This window comes from Mus caroli, unplaced genomic scaffold, assembly GCF_978045245.1.
Source record: "Mus caroli unplaced genomic scaffold, Mus_caroli_1 scaffold_11, whole genome shotgun sequence".
In the NCBI taxonomy this organism is placed as follows: domain Eukaryota; kingdom Metazoa; phylum Chordata; class Mammalia; order Rodentia; family Muridae; genus Mus; species Mus caroli.
The window spans coordinates 57,250,563-57,274,155 of NW_028227266.1; the positions used below are offsets into that span (position 1 = coordinate 57,250,563).

Below are 23,593 nucleotides of genomic sequence, written 5' to 3' on the forward strand. Positions count from 1 at the left end.
AGGAGGCAAATTTGAAATGCATATTCAGGAGACAGAAATATAGGGCTTAGGGAGGGAATGAGCACAGACTGTGTGGGGGCAAAGAAAAAAAAGAAATAAATGGTGAGGCCAAGGTTTCTGACCCAGGCCACTTATTCACAGTGGGAAGAGTGGACTAGAAAGTTTTACTGAAAATATTTTGGATTGGTTTGGACACGTGTGTATTAGTTACTTTTCTCATTGCTATCTGACTGAAGCAATTTAAGAAAGGGTTTACTTTGGCTTACAGTTTAAGGGAATGGATTCCACCATGGCCAGAAGGCATGGAAGTAGGAGGTTGCTGGTCACACTGAGCCTGTAGTCAGGAAGTAGAATCACACAGGAAGAGGGACTGGGTCATAACACCTAAAGGCTAACCCCACCCCAGGGACCTTCTTCACAGACCACTAACTGTGGACCAAGTGTTCAAATGCAGGAGCCTACACAAGTGGGCATGCTTCACATCTAAGCTGTATGCAGAGTAAAGAGAAATGCGACAGGACCAGCAGGGTACGCATGCCTGATACGCAGAACAAAGAGGCCTGGCTGGAAATAGAAACAGAGTTTCTGGGAAGCACAGAGTAAATGAAACCACAGAGCTACATGAAACCACATGGAAGAGAATGGAGACTCAAGCCCTGAGGAATGTGAGATCCAATGAAAGCAACTGTGGTAAAACAGTTGGGACAGAAAGTACATTAGAAAAGACTAGAACTTCAATATGCAATGAAGGAATAAAGACTTCAAGCTAGTGTAAACAAGTACAGTGGACCCTCATATCTGCGTTTCATAGTTTCAGCTTCAATCAACTTTAGATTGAAAATATACTGTTTTTAAATTTTACTGAATGTCAACTTCTCCTTGTCATTATTCCTGAAGCAATACAGTATAAAAATCATTTGTACAGCAATTACTTGGTAGCCACATATGATTAATATGGGGATATTTTCAAAACTAAAATGGCTGTGCTGCCATTTGGTGATGTGATCTTTCAGGGCCGTTGTTACACACGTGTTATCCCTGTATGCTGATTATTCCTAATCTGAAAACGTGAAAACCATTGGCCACAGTGGCACACTCCTATGATACCGGTTTTATTTACTTTGAATTTTAACTCCATCTAAAGCACTGTGGAACTCTTTGTCCTTTGTGTGTGTGTGTATATTCACTTTGTTTTTTTAGAAACTTTTGAAGATCCCAAGCATACTATTAATAGCTGTAAGAGAAAGTACTAACAGATAAATAAATGAAGCACCAAACACAGAAACTTGGAGATATGTTCTAAAAGAGCTGACTTTCAGGCTCTTAAGGAAACAGTTTTCCATAATCAAAACCAGAAGAGAGCCCCTCTTCTCTTAGAAAAGAGATGCAGCCTAAACTATAGAAAGCTACTTGAGAAGAGAGATTTAAAACATCACATGACTTCTCTGTCATAAAGTTATTCAAATAGCAGTTACAGGGTAGCTTATTACTTGCCCTTTGTGAAAACAAATACATTAGCTGGACATGGTGGCACATGTCTTTCTTTAATCCCAGCACCAGAGGCAGAGACAAGTGGATCTCTATGAGTTTGAAGCCAGCCTGGAATAGCAGGTTCCAGGCCAGTCAAGACTACATAGTAAGAGCCTGACTCATACACACACACATGCACGCAATACGTGCATACACATATAAAATACTTATATTAGGTTAATAGCTTTCTCCCACCTTCACTGGCACACAGGCTGTTGTGAAATAGCCTGTGGTAAAGGTCTGTTCAGAAGCTGTTTCACTTTCTGTGTACATATACAGACATACTTTCTGGCTTTTGTGGTAAACTACATAAGCAGAATTTTTTTTCTTCATTCCACTAAATGTTCTATTTTTATCAGCTCAATGTTTTACTTCTCATTTTTTTTTTCATGCATGCATGTGTGTGGGGACTTATCCAGACATGTATGCAAGTGTGTATGGGGTTCAGTGATTGACATCTGCTGTCTTCCTCTATTACTCTACACTGTGTCTTTTGAAACAGGTTCTATCACTAAGCCCTGAGCTTTCTGACTAGTAAGGCAAGCTTGAGGGATCTGTCACTTCTCTTCCACTGCACACTGCTGGCGTTAGAGATGCACTCTGCTGAGTTTGTCTTTTTTAAAGTAGGTACTGGGACCTGAACTCAGGTCCTCATGTTTGCCTTATAAGCACTTTATTCATTGAACCATGTCTCTAGCCTTTACTTCTTAGTTCCTAAAACATTTTTTTTTGTTGCTATTATTGTTAAAAAACTAAAGATACATGGCTAAAGAGATGGCACAGAAGGGAAGATGGCTTTTTTAGAGGACCTGAATTTACTTCCCAGTACCACTGTGGCTTGGCTCACAAACACCTACTAACTCTAGTTTCAGAGGGATTCGATGCCTCTGACCTCTGTGGGCACCTACACTCATGTGCATATACCTGCCTTCATCATCATCATCACCACCACCACCACCACCATCATCAAAAACTAGGACACAAATATAACGTTAGCCCAGACTGCCCATAGAGTCAGATCTCCAATGTCACTGTTTTTCTTTTTCATTTTTTTTTCTATTCTTGTTTTATTAGAAAGTCTCTGGGGGCAATAATACACATATTACTGTGTGGACTCCTATGACTGACAGTGCCTTCTTCTAGAATCTCTTCTGAGGATTTGCCCCACTTCCTAACCAGGTCTCCCTGCTCAGAAATGTCTATGAAGATTCCTGCTTGTAGATGCAAACTTTTTGGCCTGAGACAGGGGAAGATGTTTTCAAACTTTTAATTTTTTAAAGATTGATTTTTATTTTTGTGTACAGTTATGCAGAGATCAGAAGAAGGTATCAGATTCCCCTGAAGCTGTAGTTACAGGTAGCTATAAGCCATCCAAAGTAGGTTCTGGGAACAGAACTGTGTCTACTATAAAAGCTGTACATGTTCTTAACTGCTGAGCCACCTTCCTAGCCCCCTCAGTTTCAAACATTTTAAGGTTGAGGCCCAGAAAAGCCAGTGTTAAATTTCTTAGGGATTCATTTTCCTCCTCCTCTCATCGTTTCTTTTTCTCTTGCATCTTCTTCAACTTGTGTTCAATAGATGGCAGGAATATTTCAGCTCCATTAGAATCTTATGGGACTTGTCATAATATACAAGATCCCCAAGACAGTCCCCATGGTAGAAAGCGGGCATGACTGCATTTAAAGTGGCTTTTCCTGTACTTTATGTTTTTTTCAACTCTTTGCATCACTCTAAAAACAGAAGCAACATATAAGAAGAAACAAACAAAACCAGGGTTGCATGTTAGGGATCCTTACTTCTTCTGGTGAGAGGTGGTGCGCCGGGTACAAAAGACAGCAATGACCACAACCACCACAATGGTGATGACGCCAACAGAGACAATGATGACCAGCAGCATGTTGCTGTCCAGAGGGGAGGTGGGGCTCCCATGAGGGCTGTTGCTGCCTGTGCAGGTAAAATGGTACAAATGTTAGTTGTTTATTTAGGTGATTTAAAAAAAAAATTCAATCAGCTCCATCAAACCTTTTCAAGGTATTTCAGGTGAATTTTCTTCATACCAGTTATCACAGTACTGCACAGAGTGCTACTCAAGGAAACCATTTCTAGATTATAAATTCCTGAGGCTATGACAGTCTGCCCTACATGCAGGGATTGGCATAGCAGTTTACTCAAAGAATAACATACAAAGAAAGCTTCAAGTGTACTGATATCCTAGAGCTGTCTAAGCACAAAGGCTCAGGTAGTGTTCTGCTTTTCTGGTGTCTTATAAGATGTACAAATTCATTTTTAAAAGTCCCATGTTGTGCTGCAGAGACAGCTCGATGGGTAAGATGTTTTTGTCTTGCAAGCATGAGGACCCAGGTTCCATCCCCAGAACCCATTACAGAAAAGCTTTGCATGGTTATATAAGTTTATAATCCCAGTGCTGGGGAAGCAAGGCAGGTGCAGCCCTGGTGGACAGAGCATTAGAGCTCAGAGGTCAGACAGCAAAGCCTACTTTGTGAGCTGCAAAGTCAGAGACCATGTCTTAAAAGGCGGACAGAACTTGGCGCCTGAACATAAACACCCACAACTGTCCACGATCACCATTTCTAAATCCTTTGGGATTTTTTTTTTGGCTTTCAAAAAACATATAAAAATGTATAGCCATATATAAAGCAAAAAGTTTTCCTTAACATGTAGGTGTCTGAGATTACAAAACTACTATTTGAAAAAAATCTTTCTTCATAAGTATACAGATGGTAGAGTCCATTTTCTTAAGTAGTTCTGTACATAGGTGCTGTTTTGACAACTATTTACTGAGTGGTTATTATGTGTCATATATTATTGTATGTATTTAAGATGCAACAGTGAATGCTGGGGGTGGGACTTGCCACACAAAACAAACAGGTAAGAAACTACTAGCTAAGAATGCTATGAAAAAAGAAAAGAAAGTCTCTTTCCACAATGCCGGAGAAGCAGGCCTGAGCCTGCACTATATATCCCGAGACAGTAACTGAGAAGATAAGCCATGCAGCAAACACTCCATCTGGACTCTAAATTCATCTGTTTTCATCTGTTTAACTGTATCAAACAGTTTTAAAAAAAGAAATTTCTCTTGTGAGACTATACCGGGGCCTAGCAAACACAGAAGTGGATGCTCACAGTCAGCTATTGGATGGATCACAGGGCCCTCAATGGAGGAGCTAGAGAAAGTACCCAAGGAGCTAAAGGGATCTGCAATCCTATAGGTGGAACAACATTATGAACTAACCAGTACCCCAGAGCTCTTGACTATAGCTGCATATGTATCAAAAGATGGACTAGTCGGCCATCAGTGGAAAGAGAGGCCCATTGGTCGCGCAAACTTTATATGCCTCAGTACAGGGGAACGACAGGGCCAAGAAGTGGGAGTGGGTGGGTGGGGGAGTGTGGGGGGGTACTTTTGGGATAGCACTGGAAATGTAAATGAAATAAATACCCAATTAAAAAAAATAAACTGAAAAAAGAAATTTCTTCTCAAAATGGCTTTTGAGTTTAGAATTAGACAAGATCCCATCACAAAAAGGCCTGATGGAGGACACTCTAGCAGAGTGGTTTTCAACCTTCTTAGTCCTGTGACCCTTTCATACAGTTCCTCACCTGTAGTGACCCCCCAGACCACAAAGGTTCAGGAAACACTACACAAGGAGTGTTTCTTGCCTGGCACTAGGATTTTTTTAGACTGTATGATGGCACATGCTGAATACTGACACTTTGAAGACCAAAGCAGGAAGACTGGCAGCAAATTGAGTCACACAGTGAGTTTCAGGCCCACACCTGGGTTACAGATCGAGATTCTGTCTCAAAAACAACCAACCAGTCAACCAGAAACAAAGTATTTAAGAAGTGAGATACGGTGGAAGGAACTGTTATCAAGAAAGGCATCAAACAGCTGGGGAGACTGCTCAGTGCTGTGACTTGAGTCTGAATCCCTGTCATCCACACACAAACCAGGCATGGTGGAGTACAATTATAACCTGGTGGGACAGAGACAGGCAGATCCCAGGGCATGCCAGCCAAACAGTAGAGCTAAAAAACAGAGTGCTAGGTTCCTAAATCAAACCTTTCTCAGTGTGGCAATCCTTCCAACAACACTGGATTATCTGACCTCCCAACTTTGATTCTATGATTTTTACAGACATCTAAGTAGACTGCTAAATCTGAGGTTGATTTAGAATGGCTTAAGAGCTTATTCTTTTATATTTGGTTCAATCATTTTTATTCTTCATTTCTAAGAAAAAGCTAAGCAGACAACTTAAAACTGTACACACTGACCTTCAATGAGATAACATTTTGATATTTGGGAAAGACTACAGTTACTAGAGCCAATAAAATTAACCATACTGTTAATCCAACATTGCTCTTAAGAGAAATGCTGGACTACTGGGCTAGATTCTTACAAGGTGGGACCCACATGGCAAACTAAAGGCTGGGGGAGTGGGGGTATGAGAACAAGCAGAAGAGAAAGTATTGTTCTGCATTCAACACAAATTAAGTTTCAGCATTCACCTGGATTTAACTTCTACGTATGAACTGGATAAAAGCTTTTTTTCTAGAACAGAGTTAAGAAGGGACCACCAAAGGGGCTGTCAATACTCTTGCCTGAGATCATATTACATGCATCTCTTTATGTTTGACTGGACTACTGGGACAGCTTCTTTCTTTATCCTCTGACTTCACACCTTCTTAGCTGTCAATCAATTCTTCACTGTTCTCAGACTAATAATAGCAGATACTGAAAAAATGGAAGTCTTGGTATATTAGTAGTGTCAGACATTTTACATATATAAGTTATAAAGCCCAGATTTCTTACGAATCTAAGTATGTGGGCTTTTGTCAAGCCAGTTCTAACCTACTGTACACTTGTATCCTACCTGCAGGCAGTAGCGCTCTACAGTGAGCAGGTGCTGCTATGCCTTTGCATGTGCTCTTAGAGCTTCCTAGAATGTCTGATGCCCATCTTGACATTTAGTAAAATTCCCCCTCTAAAGATTATTTCTGTCTGTGTGTATGTGTATGAGTGCCTGTTGCATGTGTGTGGGTACCTGTGAGGGACAGAGGAGGGCACTGGGTCCATGGAACCAGAGTTAGAGGTGGATGTGAGCTACTCAAGCTGAGAGATGGGAACTGCATTCGATTTACTACATGAATAGAAAGTGTGCTCTTACCTGCTGAGCACTGCTTCTGCTCCCAGTTTTCTATAGCCTTTAGGATTTCATATACCCTTTAGGATGGGGGTAGATAATACCTCTTTTATAAAGTGTGCCTATTTTTCTATCAGGTACTTTTTTTTTTTTTACTTCTCTTCCTCCTATACAATGTACAACTGGATAATAAATGTAAGAAGATAAAGGAATAATTACTTTCTCACAATCTTGATACTATACTGTTGATAGCCCAATATACAACAGATGCTTGAAGGAGAAATAGCTAAACAAGTGTAGTATAAAACATCTTGAAGCATTCAAGTTTCTCTTCTAAAAATCAGTGGGTTTCCCTTAAGTATGGGCACCAGACAGATAGCTGGAGCGTAAGAAGGTATTCTCATACGCCTGCTAGGTAGAGGTGACAAGACAGTGGGGAAAAATCAATTTTAATAACTGCTTTTTAGACATTTTGCACTTGGACTCTTACACCTGGTACAGAATCCCCTGCACTTCAGACTGCACACGACAGTGACAGAATGCACAACCGGTGCATAGAGGTCTGAATTCTGGTTTTATGACAGAGTAAGAGTGGAGTCAGAGATGACACTTCTCCACTGATGTTTTCTTACCATATTAATTGGGAATACTTCAATCTGTTCTCCCTACATCCCAGAGTTGAGGATCAGTGGTGAGTTCAAGTGTGAGAGTAAACTCAGAAATGGTGAGAGAAGTGCCTTTTTAATAAACAAAATTACTGACTTTTATTTAGTGAGTATGAATGTTTTGCCCATATATGTCTGTAGATCACATCATGCAAAACCCAAGGAGGCCAGAAGAGGATGGCAGATCCCTTGGGGCTAGAGTTACAGACAGTGGCAAGCCACTGTGTGGGTCCTGTTGTACCCGGGTTCTCTGCAAGAACAGCTTGTGCTCTTAACTATGCTCTAACACCAAGAATGAAGTGTTATAAAATTGAGGGTAATAACTTGCAGAATGGTAGAAAAGTAGAGTATTTTCCCATAGAATTCCCAGACTAAAAAAAACATAGAAGGGGAGATGCTGAGATTCTGAAGCAGTTCTCTGGCTTTGCTGGGTGACGGGGAATCCTACCAGAGGGCTAATGTTTCAAAGTCTCTTTTTTCTCGAGGTAGTAGGAGACAGATCATTTGTTTAAGAATCAGTCTTGTTTCCAGCTAGCTATGCAGAGACACAGGATTCTATGATGAAAATAGGCTTCTAGCAATTCAGCAATACTTGCCACAAAATGGCCAAAGGTAGGTCCGATAAATAAAATGAACCACATTAACATGCCATAAGCCAACACTGAAGCCATAAGCCACACTGAAAAGCTTTAAGCAGAACTGCATAATGTCCACAGAAAGCTGAAAAGCTTAGAGGGGCGGGGTTTACCACTCATTGGAGGTTTGTAGTCAGGTCCCAGGTCTGGTGGTCGGCTTCCTTTTCCTGCTGACCCTAAGGCTGAAGCAGAAGAAATCACATCAGTAAAAACCCAACATGTAGATGTGACAGTCCGTTCCACAGCTAGTAAGTGTCTTCTAAAAACAAAACACTCCAGTCTACTCTGTAAGAAAATGAAACAACACAAATAATGGGAAACTACAGATTGTGTGCCAAGGTACACAGACGCAGCTTGAGTGTAAGGAGAGGCACCCTAGAAGACTGGTGCCTCTGTTTCAAGGCCATGACCTAACTACCGATCTGCTGTTCAGGAAGTGGGGGACCCCCTCCCCATTTCTCTAGCCCAGGAAGTGATGGTCAGAGAGGACATGCGGTAGTAGATTATTTTATAACAAAAGGGACTGAGGGAGTAAGTGAGCCTGATGCTGATCTGGCCTGGCTAGTATCAGTATTGTTCTGCTCCCCCCCCCCCTCAGATTATGAAGTTGTCCTTTCAAGGATAAAGTTAACTTAAGCAAGAGCAGGAAGATAAGCAGAGATTCAAATTAGATTCTCACTTCCTTTTCTGTCACTTATGAATTGAGCAACAAACAAACCAACAAAACACAAGCCTTCCTTTTCTGGTTGCTTACAAAGGTCACTGTCATCTGAGCTCCTATAGTCACAAGTTCAAATGAGTGAGGTCTCCTCAGCAGCAGATCTCAAGGAGGCAGAAACCCCAGGCTTTATTTTATTTCTGTTTTATAATCCTTATTCTTAGTTTTCAGTCTCTCTCTTTCTTCCTCCATAAAGATATTCCTCGATTCAAAGTTACTAGCCAGAAAGCAGCGGCAAGCTCTTGAGAAGCATAAGAAGTAAAAGCTGCTCCTGACTGTTACTGGCACGCAGTGCTTACAAGACTGCTCCTGAACACCAGCTCCACTACATGGCAGTGCTTTGCTGTGGGGCAAGTCATTTAATTAGTCACTTGGACATCTGTTTCCAACACCAAATGGAAATTTAAGACCATGAGACACTGAATACTGCTCTGTGTGTAGTAAATGATCAATAAATGTTAACTATTACAAACATCATAAATTCAGGGAAGGAGATCCTCTTCCTCTTTATGGAGGAAGAGCACACGGAGCTCTAGTAAACACTTATAAGAGATATTTTCACAAATAAAGCTTGACTAGAAATGTATAAATACATTTATTTCTGCAAAACATTAGAGTTAATGTTAATTCCTCTTTCCTCTTATAAAGAATCATATTTTAAAAGAAACAAAGGGAGCCCGAATATAAAGTTGTATAAGTACTTCATTTAATAGAATAAATCTAGAGGTTAACTATAATGTTTGATATGTTCTCAGAAGTAAAATATCTATACAAGAAAGGAACAGTTGTTCTTGGATCCTACGGTAGTTTCAGAACTTCTAGGGCATAGTCTAGGATTTAATTTAGTCTCTGATCCCTTTTCCATTGTTCCTACTAACTACTTCATCCTCTTACTTCTGAGGCTATCATGGCTCCCAAGTGACACACACTATGTAAGCCTCAAGATTCCTGTTGTTCTTCATATGCTATCACGTCAGGCAAAATCTAACTGGCAGAGATACTCAGCATTTTAAGTTCTTTGTATTTAAATTTTCATGATCATCACATAGGCTACATTTAAACTTTTCAGAACACATCACATAAACAAACAAATAAACCAACCAACTAAACAAAAAAAAGCTGCCACTGAACTCACCTTGTTTGCCAAGATTTAGTTGGTTTATATTCCTGCATTTCCCAATATTTTATTTAACATTTAAAGAATAACGAAGAAATTCAAAGGATGTACCCTAAATACCAACAGGTGAAAAATTTTGAATACTAGAACAGCAAAGTGCTGCTTAACGGTTATCAAATGAAAGAGCAAGGCATATTTACATCCTCTGCATATTCAGCGTAATGCTTTATGAAATCTCATGCTTCTACACTCAGAACACTATGCCCACAGTTTTCTCCCATGTACAAAAAAGACTTGAACACAAACACATGTCCAAAGCCGTGAAACTCAATACTCTGTTCTGACTCCTACATTAACCACGATCCAAAAAGCTGTATTTCTGATTACTACTGTTAAACCCTGAGAACAATTATCAACTTTACTTCTAGTGTTCTATCTCTATACAGAAAGCTACCTTTAGCTTGTTCATTAGAGACAGAAATCACAAACGGCAGCTAACATGCCACCAGAGCAATCACAATGAAAAACCTGCCAGTCAAGGATTTCAAGACTGGTGACATTAAGACTCGTCCTTCCTAAGTGTCATGCCACACGCTTTTTATCCTTTTATAAAAATGGTCTTACTTAATGCTTAAGGAGAAATATAAAAGAGCTATAAATTAACATCCTTGGTCACAGATAAGCACGTATGTAACAAGATTATATATGTATGTCAGAAGTGAAATACAGTGTTTACTGATTTTGATACTGACTTTTCACTTAAGTAAAATACTAAGTATGAAAGATTGCTATGCTGCTCACATTTGCCTCAAATGCTTATCACAGTTTATAACTTTAGCATCTTAACTCCTAAGGATAACCTGATCTTCACTTAATGCCAATCTAGAGTTTATTCAACTCAATTTTCTTCCACCAGGTAATTTAGCTTCTAAGTGAATCTCTTAGCTTTTCAGATATCCCAAGGGCTATAAACATGGACTCAACTCTACTTCGGCCAATAAGTATGTGTGGTTTTAAACACATGATACTGATTTTCAGGCAGAAAAATGAAACAAAAAGCTAATGATAGGTTGCAAAAGAGAAAAAAATGAGAGGCCATCTCCTCATTTACCTTGGTCATTAGGCATTTTATCAGAGGAGTCCGCTGACAGGTCAAGCACAGGGGAAGAGGAAACAAGAGCAAGGATCACCAGCTTTGAAGATGGACAGACAGATGTCTTAAAGGAAAAATACAATTCCCACAAACTTCCAAGTAAATTGACAATAGAAAAGAAATTCAGGTTTTCACATCTCCACAGTCTCAGTACCCAACTCCATTTTATTGGCCTAAGCTTGCCTGGCTTACTATTTTATATTCTTTACATAAATGGCTCCTTCTAACCTCATCCTCCACAAAAGTTGACATTTAAACTTTTTATGTTAAGAGACTGCGTGCGCTGAAGGAAAACATCTGTCACTATATTGTGCGGTTTAACTCTGTGGAAACCTAAAGAATCACATCTGATTTCTCTGATAAAAACTAAGAGATCACTGTAATTCTTCTGCCCAGATACAGAGAGCCAACGTTTCCCTCTGGGTGGACTGGGAGAGTACCAATTTGGTGGCCAGTGGGTAGGAGAGGAATTCTTTGGAAGTCTTTACAGTGAGGCTGGCAAGTCCATTACCAGTGCTCTCCACACTACCCCCAGTCTCCACATGCTGCAGTCCCACTATAGACAACACAGTAAAACCCTTGGCTCAGGGAGAGTTACCTTTAGGTGTTCTGAACTGTACAGCTTCAGACATGGGCCCCATGCCCTTTGAGTTCCGGGCCTGGATTTTGAAGTAGTATGGCGTATCAAGTGTTAACTCTTGAATCTGGTGAGTCAGTCTGTTTCCCACAACTGGTTCAATAACCCAGTCATGTATCTCTGCATTCACATCTGTGCTGTAATAGATGATGTAACCTGTCCAGAGCAATTAATAGAAAAAAAGAGATCCCATTTCTGCATTTCTTTTTGCAATCTGAAAGTCAATAAATGTCTACAATATAGTATCTGAATGAAGTATCATGAGGGCTCTGACTTAGAATCACATGGTTCTGGGACTTTGCAATGGTATGACATGCTCAATTAGATTCAACAAAAATCATTTCCCAGGAGAAAAATGCTTGGCAGATTGGAAAGCCTGACAAAGTTCTAAGGGTGGGTGAGGTCACAGAGGCCGTCACCAGATATTTCCACCAGGGGGCACTCAATTCCCACAAATGAGGCAGGATGCCTTACAAACATAAGCCTTCTTGATCTACGCTACAAAAATGTGATGTATTATTTAAGGTTTAAAAGACAAAGCAAAATGTAGTCTGAGTTAAGTTATATTTGTTTCTTTTATAGAAGAAGCAAACAGGAACCTAAGACAATGACTAGGATGTATTGGGAAAGGACATCTTATTTAAAGTTACAGGAACAGACTAGGTATGGCGGCACACTCTTTTAATCCCAGCACTAGGGGGGAAGAGGTAGATTGGTCTCTGAATTAGAGGCCAGCCTGGTCTACACAGAGAGTTCCAGGACAGCTAGGACTATAAATAAAATACTTCTAATGAATGGGGCACAGGTTCCAAGCAGCTGCCAGTATTCTACTATGGTGAATTTCTCTCTGAAGTCCAAAGGGGGGCCCGAGGGGTGGGGTGGGATCCTGAGTTCTTTGGTAGGCCTAGGGTAATTCAAGCTTCTAACTCTAATAGTAAGAGCACAGAATTGTGAAGTGACAGGCCTTGGGCTGTAGTGGTGGTTTAAAGCCTAATGGGATTTGGTGGGGTTTGTAAGTAGAAAAGCACAGTCTATACAGACTAGATAATTTCCAGTAAAACTGGACACACAAGTTCAAAGCAAGTCATCTGGGGAGTGGACAGCATTTTGGAAAATAAACGTACCCATCAAGCTGCAGTAGAAAAATAGCTTGTCCCACCATATATTGTTAAGTAAAACTACTGGCTAGACACACAATTCCATGCTACCCTTGCTTCAATCGCAAGGACCATCATGGCTCACTGCACTCCATACAAGGACCAAGCCAGGTTCACATTCCCACTTTATTGATGCACAGAGCTTGTGCAGTCTAAGGCGTCTTACCTGTGATCTTGCCATTGGCTTCAGAGGGAGGCTGCCAGTTCACTATGATGGTTCTAGGTTTTCCTTCCTTGCTCACAACTGTCACATCCTTAGGTGGAGAAGTAGGAACTACAAAATAACAAACACTATCCATTTTAATAGAATTCAATTTTCCAACTCTTTTCACTGATAAGGAACAGCAAATGCATAGAAAAAAGACAAAGCCCCCTGGCTTTAATAATGCAAGTCTATGTATAACCAACCATTTCTAATAAAAAGAAGACTATACAAAGTATCAAAGAAAAACTGAAACTATGAGGACAGAGAATGGGCCTGTGGACTGGGAGGGCGTTCCAGTCACAGACTACCATCTGGTATTTTATAGTTTGCATTTCCTTAAGGCTATGACAACCTAGACGAGGAGGTGCCACTGTCCCTTTGTTGGGAGGTCTAGGCACCAAAACTGAGAGCAGTTACATAACTGGTCCCAGACTACTTCCTCTCAGTTGATTTGGCTTATTTGGTAGGACATTTTAAAGTGTTAGTTTTCTCTCTTGCTCAGAGTTGACTCTTAAAGTCAAATATGGCTTTTAAAAGCTCAATTCCCTCTAAGAAGAAATTTACTACGTGGTATTTTTCATTTTAAGCTCACACTGAAAGCATACTACCAACTGCTGATGTTAATGATATAAATAAAAGCTGTTCATGCAGCAGAAAAGATGACAAAAGAAGCCGGGCGTGGTGCCTTTAATCCCAGCACTTGGGAGGCAGAGGCGGGCAGATTTCTGAGTTCAAGGCCACCCTGGTCTACAGAGTGAGTTCCAGGACAGCCAGGGCTACACAGAGAAACCCTGTCTCAGAAAAAACAAAAACAAAACAAAAACAAACAAAAGAAAATGGCTTTCATGTTACAGGTCTAATGTAATGGCTAAGTAGGAAAATGCTCAAATCAAGCATTCCTTCAAATCATCGCTTCCTAAAACATGTGAGTTTTAATATAAAATGGAAGAGCCGAGTGAAACAAACTCCTAAGGGAAAGTAAAACTTTCTTTAATTTGTCAGTAAGCTGAAAGTAAAGCAAAAAGATAGTCTTAAAATGGAAGCACTCAGTGTGGTGGCACATGCCTTCAATCCCAGCACTCCAGAGGCAGGCGGGACGGACTTGGATGTCATGTTGGTCTATACAGTGAGTGTTAGGCCAGCGAGGGCTCACAGTGAGACCCTGTCTCAACACGGAGCCAAACAAACAAACAAACAAACAAACAACAAAATAAACAGAAAAGAAAGCAAACTAATAATGATTTGCCCTTTCTATGCTGTATTCCTAACTCTCCAGCCCAACCCCTCCCCTGGAGAAATTCAAAGCAACTGTGCAGAAGGGCAGAACTGGTTTGCACAGAATGTGGAAGTTTGGTTTTCACCAGGCACAGAAATGGGTCAGAATACACAGATTCTCAAGGCTGCTCATATCCTTACCCCAGCAAAGTGCAGGGGAAACAGGGTGTCAAGGCTGGCCGCCTACTCTTTCCTTCATCTACTTAGTTATGCTTTCTCCCTCACGTGTACTAACAAACACCAGAGGCCAGTCCAGTGAAGGATCTTACAGAGCTGCTTTCCAAGAAAACCCTGGATTACCCAGTAAACTGTTCAGACCAGGCAACACAGCTGGGCAACTGCTTGGTCAAGGGCAGGTCACTTCATTGTTTTCAATTTCAATTTACCAGTAAGCAGGATTAATACAATAATATCTTGTATCTACCCACCCACATGCTTTTCCATCTGTTCCTCATTTTGCCTTATAATAACCTACTAAGGTAGAAATGGGGGGACTATCACCCCAAACAAGATGGAGGAAACTGATTCAGTAGGATTAGTTGGCAAGCTCATAAAACAATTGGCAGATGGCTGACCAGCGATTGAATTCTTACAATTTCTAAAACCTGTCTGTCTTGCATTGCACTATTCTGCTGTTTACTACTGTTTTAGCAAAGTGACCCAAAAATTCATAGTAGTTGAAATGGCAAAGACAACTGAAATGCGGCTGCCCACTGGGTTCTGTATTGAGAGCAGTATGTGCACTGCCCATGTCCAGTGGACGCAGGTGATACGATGTGCCACAATACCAGTGTGAATTCTACACTTTCGTATTTCCCAAAGAGGAGAAGTGTCATGTGACATGGGGTTGCATTATACATACCTAATTCAAAGGTAGCGCCATGAGCTGTCATACTCCACGTGCTTGACCTTCTGCCTTTGGTCACCATCACAGAGAACTCATAGAGCGTATTTGGCTTTAAACCAGTAACCAAATAGCTTAACGTCGTTGCATTTGCATTCTGGAAAAGCATGAATCACAGAACTTTAAAACAAGGAACCCCACTGATTAGCTCTTTGCTGTCCAGGCAAATGCTCAGTACCTTGCACTTAGTTCAGTACCTTGTACTTAGTGTTTGCTGGGATGTTGGTCTTCCACCGCACTGTGTAGTAGCGGGAGTCTGTAATCTTCTGGTGCTTGGGCAGGGAGTTGTCTGCCCAGGTAATCCGTATGGTGTCGTGACTCAGAATGGAAGCCTGAACTCCCACTGGTGGCATCATGGGAGTGGGATCTGGCACTGGAGTGTATGGAGCATTAATAACAAATAAATCAACTTCAGAAGTGTCTGGGTAAAAAGTAATTAAGAAAGGGAAGTGGCATTTTAACATAAACAAAAATAAAAGGGAATGCAGGGGAGTATAATGGAATGAAAGATGAAAAATGGAAAAAAAGAAAGAAAATCCAGAGTTAATAGACAGCCCTCATTCATTTAGAAGAGCACTTCTAATGTGTTTTTCTTTAAAGGAAAAATTGTAGGAAAATGTTAAACAAATTAATACTTAACCATATTGTCAACAATACTCTAAAGTCACTGAAAGATGGTAACTGAGTGACCGTGCTAATACACATGCTGTCAGAAAGAGGATTACAAAAAACCAAAACTGCTCTTAAAATCCAGAGTATAATTTCTGAACAAGCAACATAAAACTCATAGTCTGTTTTTTTTTGTAAATATGGCTGGATTTTGGGACATGAGTTACTACTACTGCCCATCACTGGACGTGTGATGGCTAAGCCAATTCAGACTTGCTGATATCTTAAGTGCAGAGGCAGTAGAGAAATGGCTCATAGCTGAATATATCCAAAGATTCCTCTTCCTTAAGAGGTGAACTGACACCATGTCGCACTGTGTGCTGTACTTTCTCTAGGAGTCAGAATAAGGTAGTGAACAAGTCTCCATGGCATAGCACTGACGAATTTTAGAGATCAGAGTACTTATTTGATGAAGAATGTACGCATGTGCTGTGTTCTATGTGACAGACACATGCTCTACTGCAAAACAGAGGCCAGAGTGAGTAAAGAAAAAAGAAAAAAAAGATCACTGAGGACCACAGCTGGAATGCAGTACAGGAAGACCTCTGGGTTTTTCCAGCTCCTGGCTAGGTTTTCTAAATACACATACTCATTATTTTACAAGTTCAGATTAAATGCTGTTTCCTCATAAAGTGATAGTAACTCATTTTATATATAACTAAAAATCTAAATTGACAGTCCTTGTTTATGAATAACTGCTACACTAGTGTAATAGTCTTCATGTGTATATTTCCTTCATGATGAATAATTCTCTCAAAACTCTGCATCCTAGATTCTAACATATTAAAAAGTGTATACATCTATATGAAATGCTTCAGTGGTAGCTTCTACAAAGCTGGCTTATCACTCATTCCAAGTCTGTTCTCCAAGCTGTCATGAGTTTTGTTCATGAACACCCATCAGGGAGACCCTTGAGTCATACTCTACATAAGCAGTTGGGAAAAGTGCAGGTGACCAAGACAGACAGATGCCTTACCTGTGTGAGGTCTGGTCACAGCACTCTCATAAAGGGGGATGCCTTCGCCAACATTGTTAAATGCTTTCAAGGTAATCACGTAATGAGAGCTTGGATCTGAGGGAGAGAAATCAAAACAAGTTTTTAATGCTCTCTACAGGATTAAAAAAGATATAAAAGTGTCTATCTAACTGAAGAAAAATTATTAATTGGGCTGCTTGTTTTGGGATATGAAAAGATATAAAGATAGAAGTACCTATACTACAAAAAATTGGTTCCATCAATTTCTTGGGTTAGTCTTCAGACTGGAGGCTACTAAGGTTTAAGGTGCTCACTGTATGATATATGTCTTCAGGTGCAGCTTGAAAATCAACCCCCTTCCATCCCTGACCTCACAGCTAAGGTAGAGAAGCAAGAGATAAACTAAGAGTGAACTGTCAAAAATATTCCAGAGAACGTCCTAACACAGAGCAGTCAACTTCTTGCTTAGACAAGGCATAATCCAGGATTTGATGGCCTATAGGTAATTCTGCAAGGAGACTAAGAGAACAATCTCTCTAGGGAAGTCATCCTCAACCTCCACAGGGTTACATATCAGAAGATATTTATTCATAACAGTAGCAAAATTACAGCTATTTAGTTGCAACAAAAATAATTTTATAATTGGTGGTTACCACATGAGGAACTATATTAAAGAGCTGCAGCATTAGGGAGGTTGAGAACCACTGCTTTGGTGGATCCTTCACGCTCAGGAGAGTTTAAGTCTGATGAATAGATAATTCCTACATAAACGTCTTCACTTTTGACTTGCTTCTTTCACCTTATATTCCATGAATCTTACATTAAGTCAGGCTAACAAACTCATTTTACTTTATGTTGAACAAATTTTGTTTTCACAATTTCTCAACAAACACTTCTTTTCTAGTAGTTCAGCACTTGCTCTGGGATATCTCAAATCTTTCCTCACCCTCCTTCTCATCTCCCAACCTCAGATCCCTCCATGGTTCTGCCACTCTTAATGCTCAGGACGGACACTTGAGTCTTTCCTAATAGTGCACTGCTTATTCTTTTGAGCAGACTGTTCCGTCTCACCACTCTGCCTCACACTGTTCTAGCTACATCTTTCAAGCCAAGCTCTATTTCTAGTGGGCTGTTCTGTGTGCCCTGTTCAGCTTTTTCTCTCTGAACAACTTCACTTTAACTCACTTGTTTCTTGTGTTTTACTTTGGTTGTCCCCTAGACTGAAAGTTCCAGGAGGTCAACGACAGAGTCCTGACTGAAATGTAAAGGACTTTTATTTCAGAAGTTTCCTAAGGGAAACAGTGGGAGGCTGGTCATCACAGAGACATTTTTATCCACCGAAAAGCTTTGGTTTTGCGATCCAACAATTGCTTGTAAGACTACTCATGTGGAGAAGCCGCCTGGGTTCAGCTGATCTGTCTCTCTTTGGAAGGAAAAACAGAAAGTATATTTTGTTTTTGACTACATTTAAAAACTATTGCTTATTTTCTTCCATAAAAGATCTAGGAACTCATTTGTTAGGCACTTAAAGCTGTTCTTAGGAAAGATGTCTACAAAGCAATGTTTGAATAAAAAATTCATCAGAGGAGATTATGAATTAAAAGTCTTTCAGAGAAATATTAACAGTGAAAATCCAATTTGGAAAGGCAGTTATAGCCACAGAAATCAATTCATTATATTATTATTTTAACTTTAAAAGTTACATTTATTTATGTTTGTTTGTTTATGTGCATACATGAGTAGTCACACACATGTATAATGTCCCATGGTTCCTAGGAATGGTGGAAAGCATCTTACTCGCTCAGTGCTGGGGACTCTTACACAAAGGAAGAAACCTTAATTGAGAAAATGCCTCCATAAGATCTGGATGTAAGGCATTTTCTTAATTAGTTATTGATGGGGAGGGCCCAGCCCATTATGAATAGCTCCAACCCTGGACTAGTGGTCCTGAGTTCTAAAACAGGTCCTGAGTTCTGTGAGCAAACTATGGGAAGCAAGCCAGTAAGCAGCACCCTTTTGTGGCCTCTGTATCAGCTCTCACCTCCAGGATCCTCACCTGTGTGAGTTCCTGTCCAGACTTTCTTCAGTGGTGAACAGCAATATGGAAGTGTAAGCTAAATAAACCCTTTCCTCCCCAACTTGCTTTTGGTAATGGTGTTTTGTCACAGCAATAGAAACGCTAACTAAGACAGTTATCTTGATGGTCCATAATTCATTATTAAAGAAATTTTTGCTTTTAAAATTAACTATGAGATAAAATTAGCATAAAATAAATGTATTTAAATTGATAGTAAGTTTTGACAAATTAATATATTCATGTAATTAATCCCTAAATAGATAAAATAGGACATCTCCAAGTAGCTATGCTCGTAAACATCAATTTCTAATACTGAGGATGCAACCATCGATTATAAATTTGTCATTGTAGCTGTTTTGCATATTTTTTAATATTTTAAAAATACAGTAACTATATATTATTTTGAGTTTAGCTTTTTCCTCAGCACATTTCTTAGACTCATTTCTTCTGCTGTATGTACTAATAGCCAATCCTATCAATTTTAATTACTCAGTAGTTTCTATGACAAAGATATAGTACAATTATTATATTAGTATAGTATATTAGTACATTAACTAATAATAATATAGTATATTATAATATACTATATATTAGTATATATATATATTAGTATATTAACTAATTGATATAAATTTATAATATTTCCCTCCTGAGGCTATAATAAATAAAGTATCTTTTTTAAGCCTTTAAGTGGGTACATGTTTTCATTTCTCTTGGTTAAGCATCTGAGTGGGATTGCTAAGTTGTATGCCTAACTTTATACATAAACCTCCATTTTACAAACCTGTACTATCAGCATTTTTAACAGCAAATGTGAGAATTCTAGAGGACATACAGTGGTATTTCATTGAGGTTTTACATTTTCAATTCTTTTGACAATTAATAGTACTTACATGCTCATATTCCATTTGTAAATCTTCTTCATATACTACCATACACCCTTACTGTCTGCTCATAGGTCTTCTTTAGTGTAGTCTATCCAAATCTTTTGCTCATTTTGATTGGGTTTTCTTTTTACTAAGTTGTAAGAATTCTTACATATTTTAGGATCAAACTGTCAGACATTTGGATAGCTGATATTTTTTTCTTATCTGCAGTTTGCCTTTTTATTTTTATTGATGTCTTTTCAAGAGCAGAAGATTAAGTTTTTGATGAAGGAGTGGGTAAAGAGATAGATCAGAAGTTAAAAACACTGGCTACTCTTTCTAGAGGACTCAAGTAAGATTCTAAACAGCCACATGACAGCTTACAACTGCCTTTAACTTCCTCTAACTTTCATTTCAGGGGACCCAATGCCTTTTTCTGATCAATGGACACTGCACATAGGTGGTGAGCAGATATAAATTAACACCCCCTAAACACACCCACACTGCACATAGGTGGTGAGCAGGTATAAATTCACACACACACACACACACACACACACACACACACACACACGAGGATGAATCACAGAAGTTAGTTCTACTTTGCCTGTGGGTCCTTGGGGATTGAACTCAGTTTGTCAGCAGGTACTTTATCCACTGAGTCTTCTCACTGACTCCACTTTGTCAATTTTACAGTTTGTGGTCGTTTGTGGCGTTTTGTTTTTTTCCCCTTCCATATAGACATTCTTTTTTTTTTTTTTTTGTTATTCCCATGTCCTTAGTTACAAAGATATCCTTTCTGTACTGAATCACTTCATTACTTTTGTTAAGAAATCAACTGACTATATTAAGTACTGATCATCTCATGAATGTACAACCTCCATGTTTGCACCAGCATCACTGACTCCATGATTTTAAAAGTAAGCTACCCAGCTAAGTAATATGTATTTTCCAATTTTTTCTTTTTCAAAGATAGTTATTTTGTTATTTGCTTTTTAAAAATAAATTATAGAATTACTTTTTCAATTTGTGTAATACAAGAGCCTAGTGGACTCTTCCTAAAGTTTGACAGGTAACAACCTACTATATGTGCCCTAAAACTAGCAGGTGAGGTTGATGTGAAACCCAGTATTTACAAAAATCAAAGTATCTTCTTAACGAAATACATATTACAAAGGAAGATGACAAAAGAACTATATCATTCTGTGTGTCTAATATGAGGCACTGACAAAGCCCAACACTATGGCATTCCCCACAAAGTATACAAACCCAGACGTAATGTGGAAATGCTGGACACACCTAATTTGAGGAACATAAACGGCCTGTGTATATATTTTCAAATGTCATTCATCAAGATCAGGAGGGAAAAAAACCCAAACAAACCACAGAACTGGTTCTAAATCAAAAGTTAATGAGACATGATAACTATACTCAACACTGATCCTGAACCAGAAAACAGCACTTTTCTTTTGTCATAAAGGACAACGGTAAGAAAAATGCCAAATATGAAAATCCTATCTCAATTTTAATGTCTTTATTTCAATAAGCAGGCTATTTAGAACAATTTTAGTAGAATTTCATGTTCATGTTAGGGACTGTGAGAGTCTGCAACTGACCTTTGTATGTTTCAGGGGAGAAACAGAAAAGGGTAAAGGAGATGTGGAAAAGTTAAGCCTGCATAATCTGGGTGAAGACTGAGAAGAAGATAGCAAAATTCCTTCAGCAAGTGCTACAATCTTTCTGTAAAAATAAAATTATACTGTAATAAAATTTAGAATGGAAGAAATGACATGCATGGTTATCCCTTCCACCTAGCAAGCATACCCAAGTTTTCGATGGTGTAATAACGTTGTTTATAGTCCACTTTGATGGTCTGGGCATGAGGGCTGCCAATGCCGTAACCGATAGCATAACCTCGGACCACAATGTTCTGGTTCTCTGGAGGAGTCCAGCTCACAACAATGCTAGTGACGAGCGGACGGACATGAAGAGAGCTGGGCACTTCAGGAACACGAGTTTCTGAGAAGGAAAGCAGAAAAAAATGAGATGTATTTTCTGTAGGATGTTTCCTTATCCTTGGTGAATGTTATTTAGCTCCTGTCAAAATATTTGGGCTTTAACAATATTTGGGCCAAGAACTAAAAGAGAATCTATAGCTACAATAGAATACGGTCTATGATTTTGGTTTTTTTGTTTTCTAAGAAAATAAAACCCAGTTGCTCATTCCATTCCCTAAACTCTACAGGTTTAATGAGAAAGATAAATCATCAACAAACTAGAAACCTGTTTGGAACAAGTTAATCAAACATTATATTACAACAATGATACCAATTATTTATTTCCCTAGATAATTAACGATCCAGAAAAACTGGCACCAAAGCCAGCTGTTAGATGACTAACAGATTTTAAAAGGTAACAGTTTAATACATCTTTCATGTATATTTCTCTAAGGTAAATTGCTACCTTAGTTGAAACTCAGAATAGGGATTTAGGTCTTTGGTCTCCCCAAGTCTGGCACCATCATTGTTAAAAGTTTGGAACTAACTATACATAACCATCTGAAACTACTTATTGAACAAAAAGGTAAGAAAAAGCACAAGATTTCCATGACTCAGGAAAAAGGAAGCTGCAAATGAAACATAGGCACACACTGATGTGGCTCAGGCTAACACTTCAATTATCTATTTACTTACTGGAAAAAACTCAACTTCAAATCCCTGTACATTTTTATTGTTCTGAACCTGATCCTTTGTTTCCTTCCTCACAATGTCTGGAAAACAATGACCCCTTTAGGAACTCTATTGCTTCACAGAAACAATAGTAGCACAATATTCCAATGTTCACAGACAGGCAAAACTCAAAAGCTTTCCATTTGACTCACTGGTGATAGTTACTATCTATTATCAGCCATTCCTGCTCGCTGTTGAATCTTACCATCTAGGTCGCTTTCAAAAGTTTCAGCAGACAGCCAATCAGTTGCTGGACCTGTACCATTGACTGTGAGAGCAGCGACTCGGAAGTTATATTCTGTCCCCCGATCAAGACCTGAGAATCAAACAGTAAGAAAGAAGCTAAAACAAGAGCTTTGGAAAACAAAGTTAGTAATCTCCTATAAAAGGAAACATCTCACATAACCAACTCAGTCCACAGTTTAATAAAGTGTAGGTTCAGAAAGAACAAGCAAAACACACCCCTGGGTAATTCTCAGTGCCCACACCACCCTAGGATAAACAGCAAAGACCAGTCCTCCCAGGAAGTTAAGAGCTTCTCTGTTTAAGAGCACGGAGGCACCTTTGGGATTACTTAATGCAATCCCGTCAACTTTGTCAAAAAGGAAACCATGACCAAAGATAATGAAAGGGTTGTTACAAAGGAACAAAATCAGCTGGGTTCAGAAGACACCAAAACCCAGAAAAGAATGTAAAGATGTAACTCCTATCAGGTTACCTCTGTTCTCTGAGACCTGCTATAACCACAGCTGAAATAATTTCAACATCAAATATGGCCTAGAAATCTATTTTTCAATAACCAGTTGAACAAGTGTATTTATAGTAAAAGAAGAAAACCCAAACTTTTCTATTATGTAACTCTTTATTTACTACCCAGCTTTAGTAAAGTGTATGATTTACTGATATAAAAGCAACAAAGATTCACAAATAAAAGTCTTTCTACAAAGCGGGATAACAGTTAATATGACTAGTTATGCATCCACTTACATGTACGTTTTTAGAGCACTTAAATACAAGATACTGACCATTAGGGTTAGGAAAATCATCCTTCTTCTCTACGTCCAAATAACTGGGATCTTTGGACAGTAGTATGGTACAGAAACCCCAATAAAGAC

The 23,593-nt window shown here is 39.2% G+C and overlaps 1 protein-coding gene across 11 annotated transcripts in view; it reads right to left on the bottom strand.

The window, feature by feature from the left end:
- Neo1 (neogenin 1) overlaps positions 1-23,593 on the bottom strand; it is a 157,783-nt gene that overhangs the window by 16,093 nt on the left and 118,097 nt on the right. For 4 of the 11 annotated variants that reach the window (XM_029481357.2, XM_029481356.2, XM_029481354.2 and 1 more), the window contains exons 14-23: positions 22,684-22,794; positions 21,574-21,768; positions 16,807-16,902; positions 15,359-15,582; positions 15,120-15,258; positions 12,944-13,051; positions 11,582-11,776; positions 10,942-10,974; positions 8,109-8,177; positions 3,327-3,474 (exon numbers count right to left, since the gene is read on the bottom strand). In XM_029481357.2, the coding sequence (XP_029337217.1) occupies positions 3,327-3,474; positions 8,109-8,177; positions 10,942-10,974; positions 11,582-11,776; positions 12,944-13,051; positions 15,120-15,258; positions 15,359-15,582; positions 16,807-16,902; positions 21,574-21,768; positions 22,684-22,794 (1,318 nt within the window). The remainder of the gene's footprint in view (positions 1-3,326; positions 3,475-8,108; positions 8,178-10,941; positions 10,975-11,581; positions 11,777-12,943; positions 13,052-15,119; positions 15,259-15,358; positions 15,583-16,806; positions 16,903-21,573; positions 21,769-22,683; positions 22,795-23,593) is intronic. The other 7 variants (XM_085844673.1, XM_029481355.2, XM_029481352.2 and 4 more) reach the window with 3 other exon arrangements.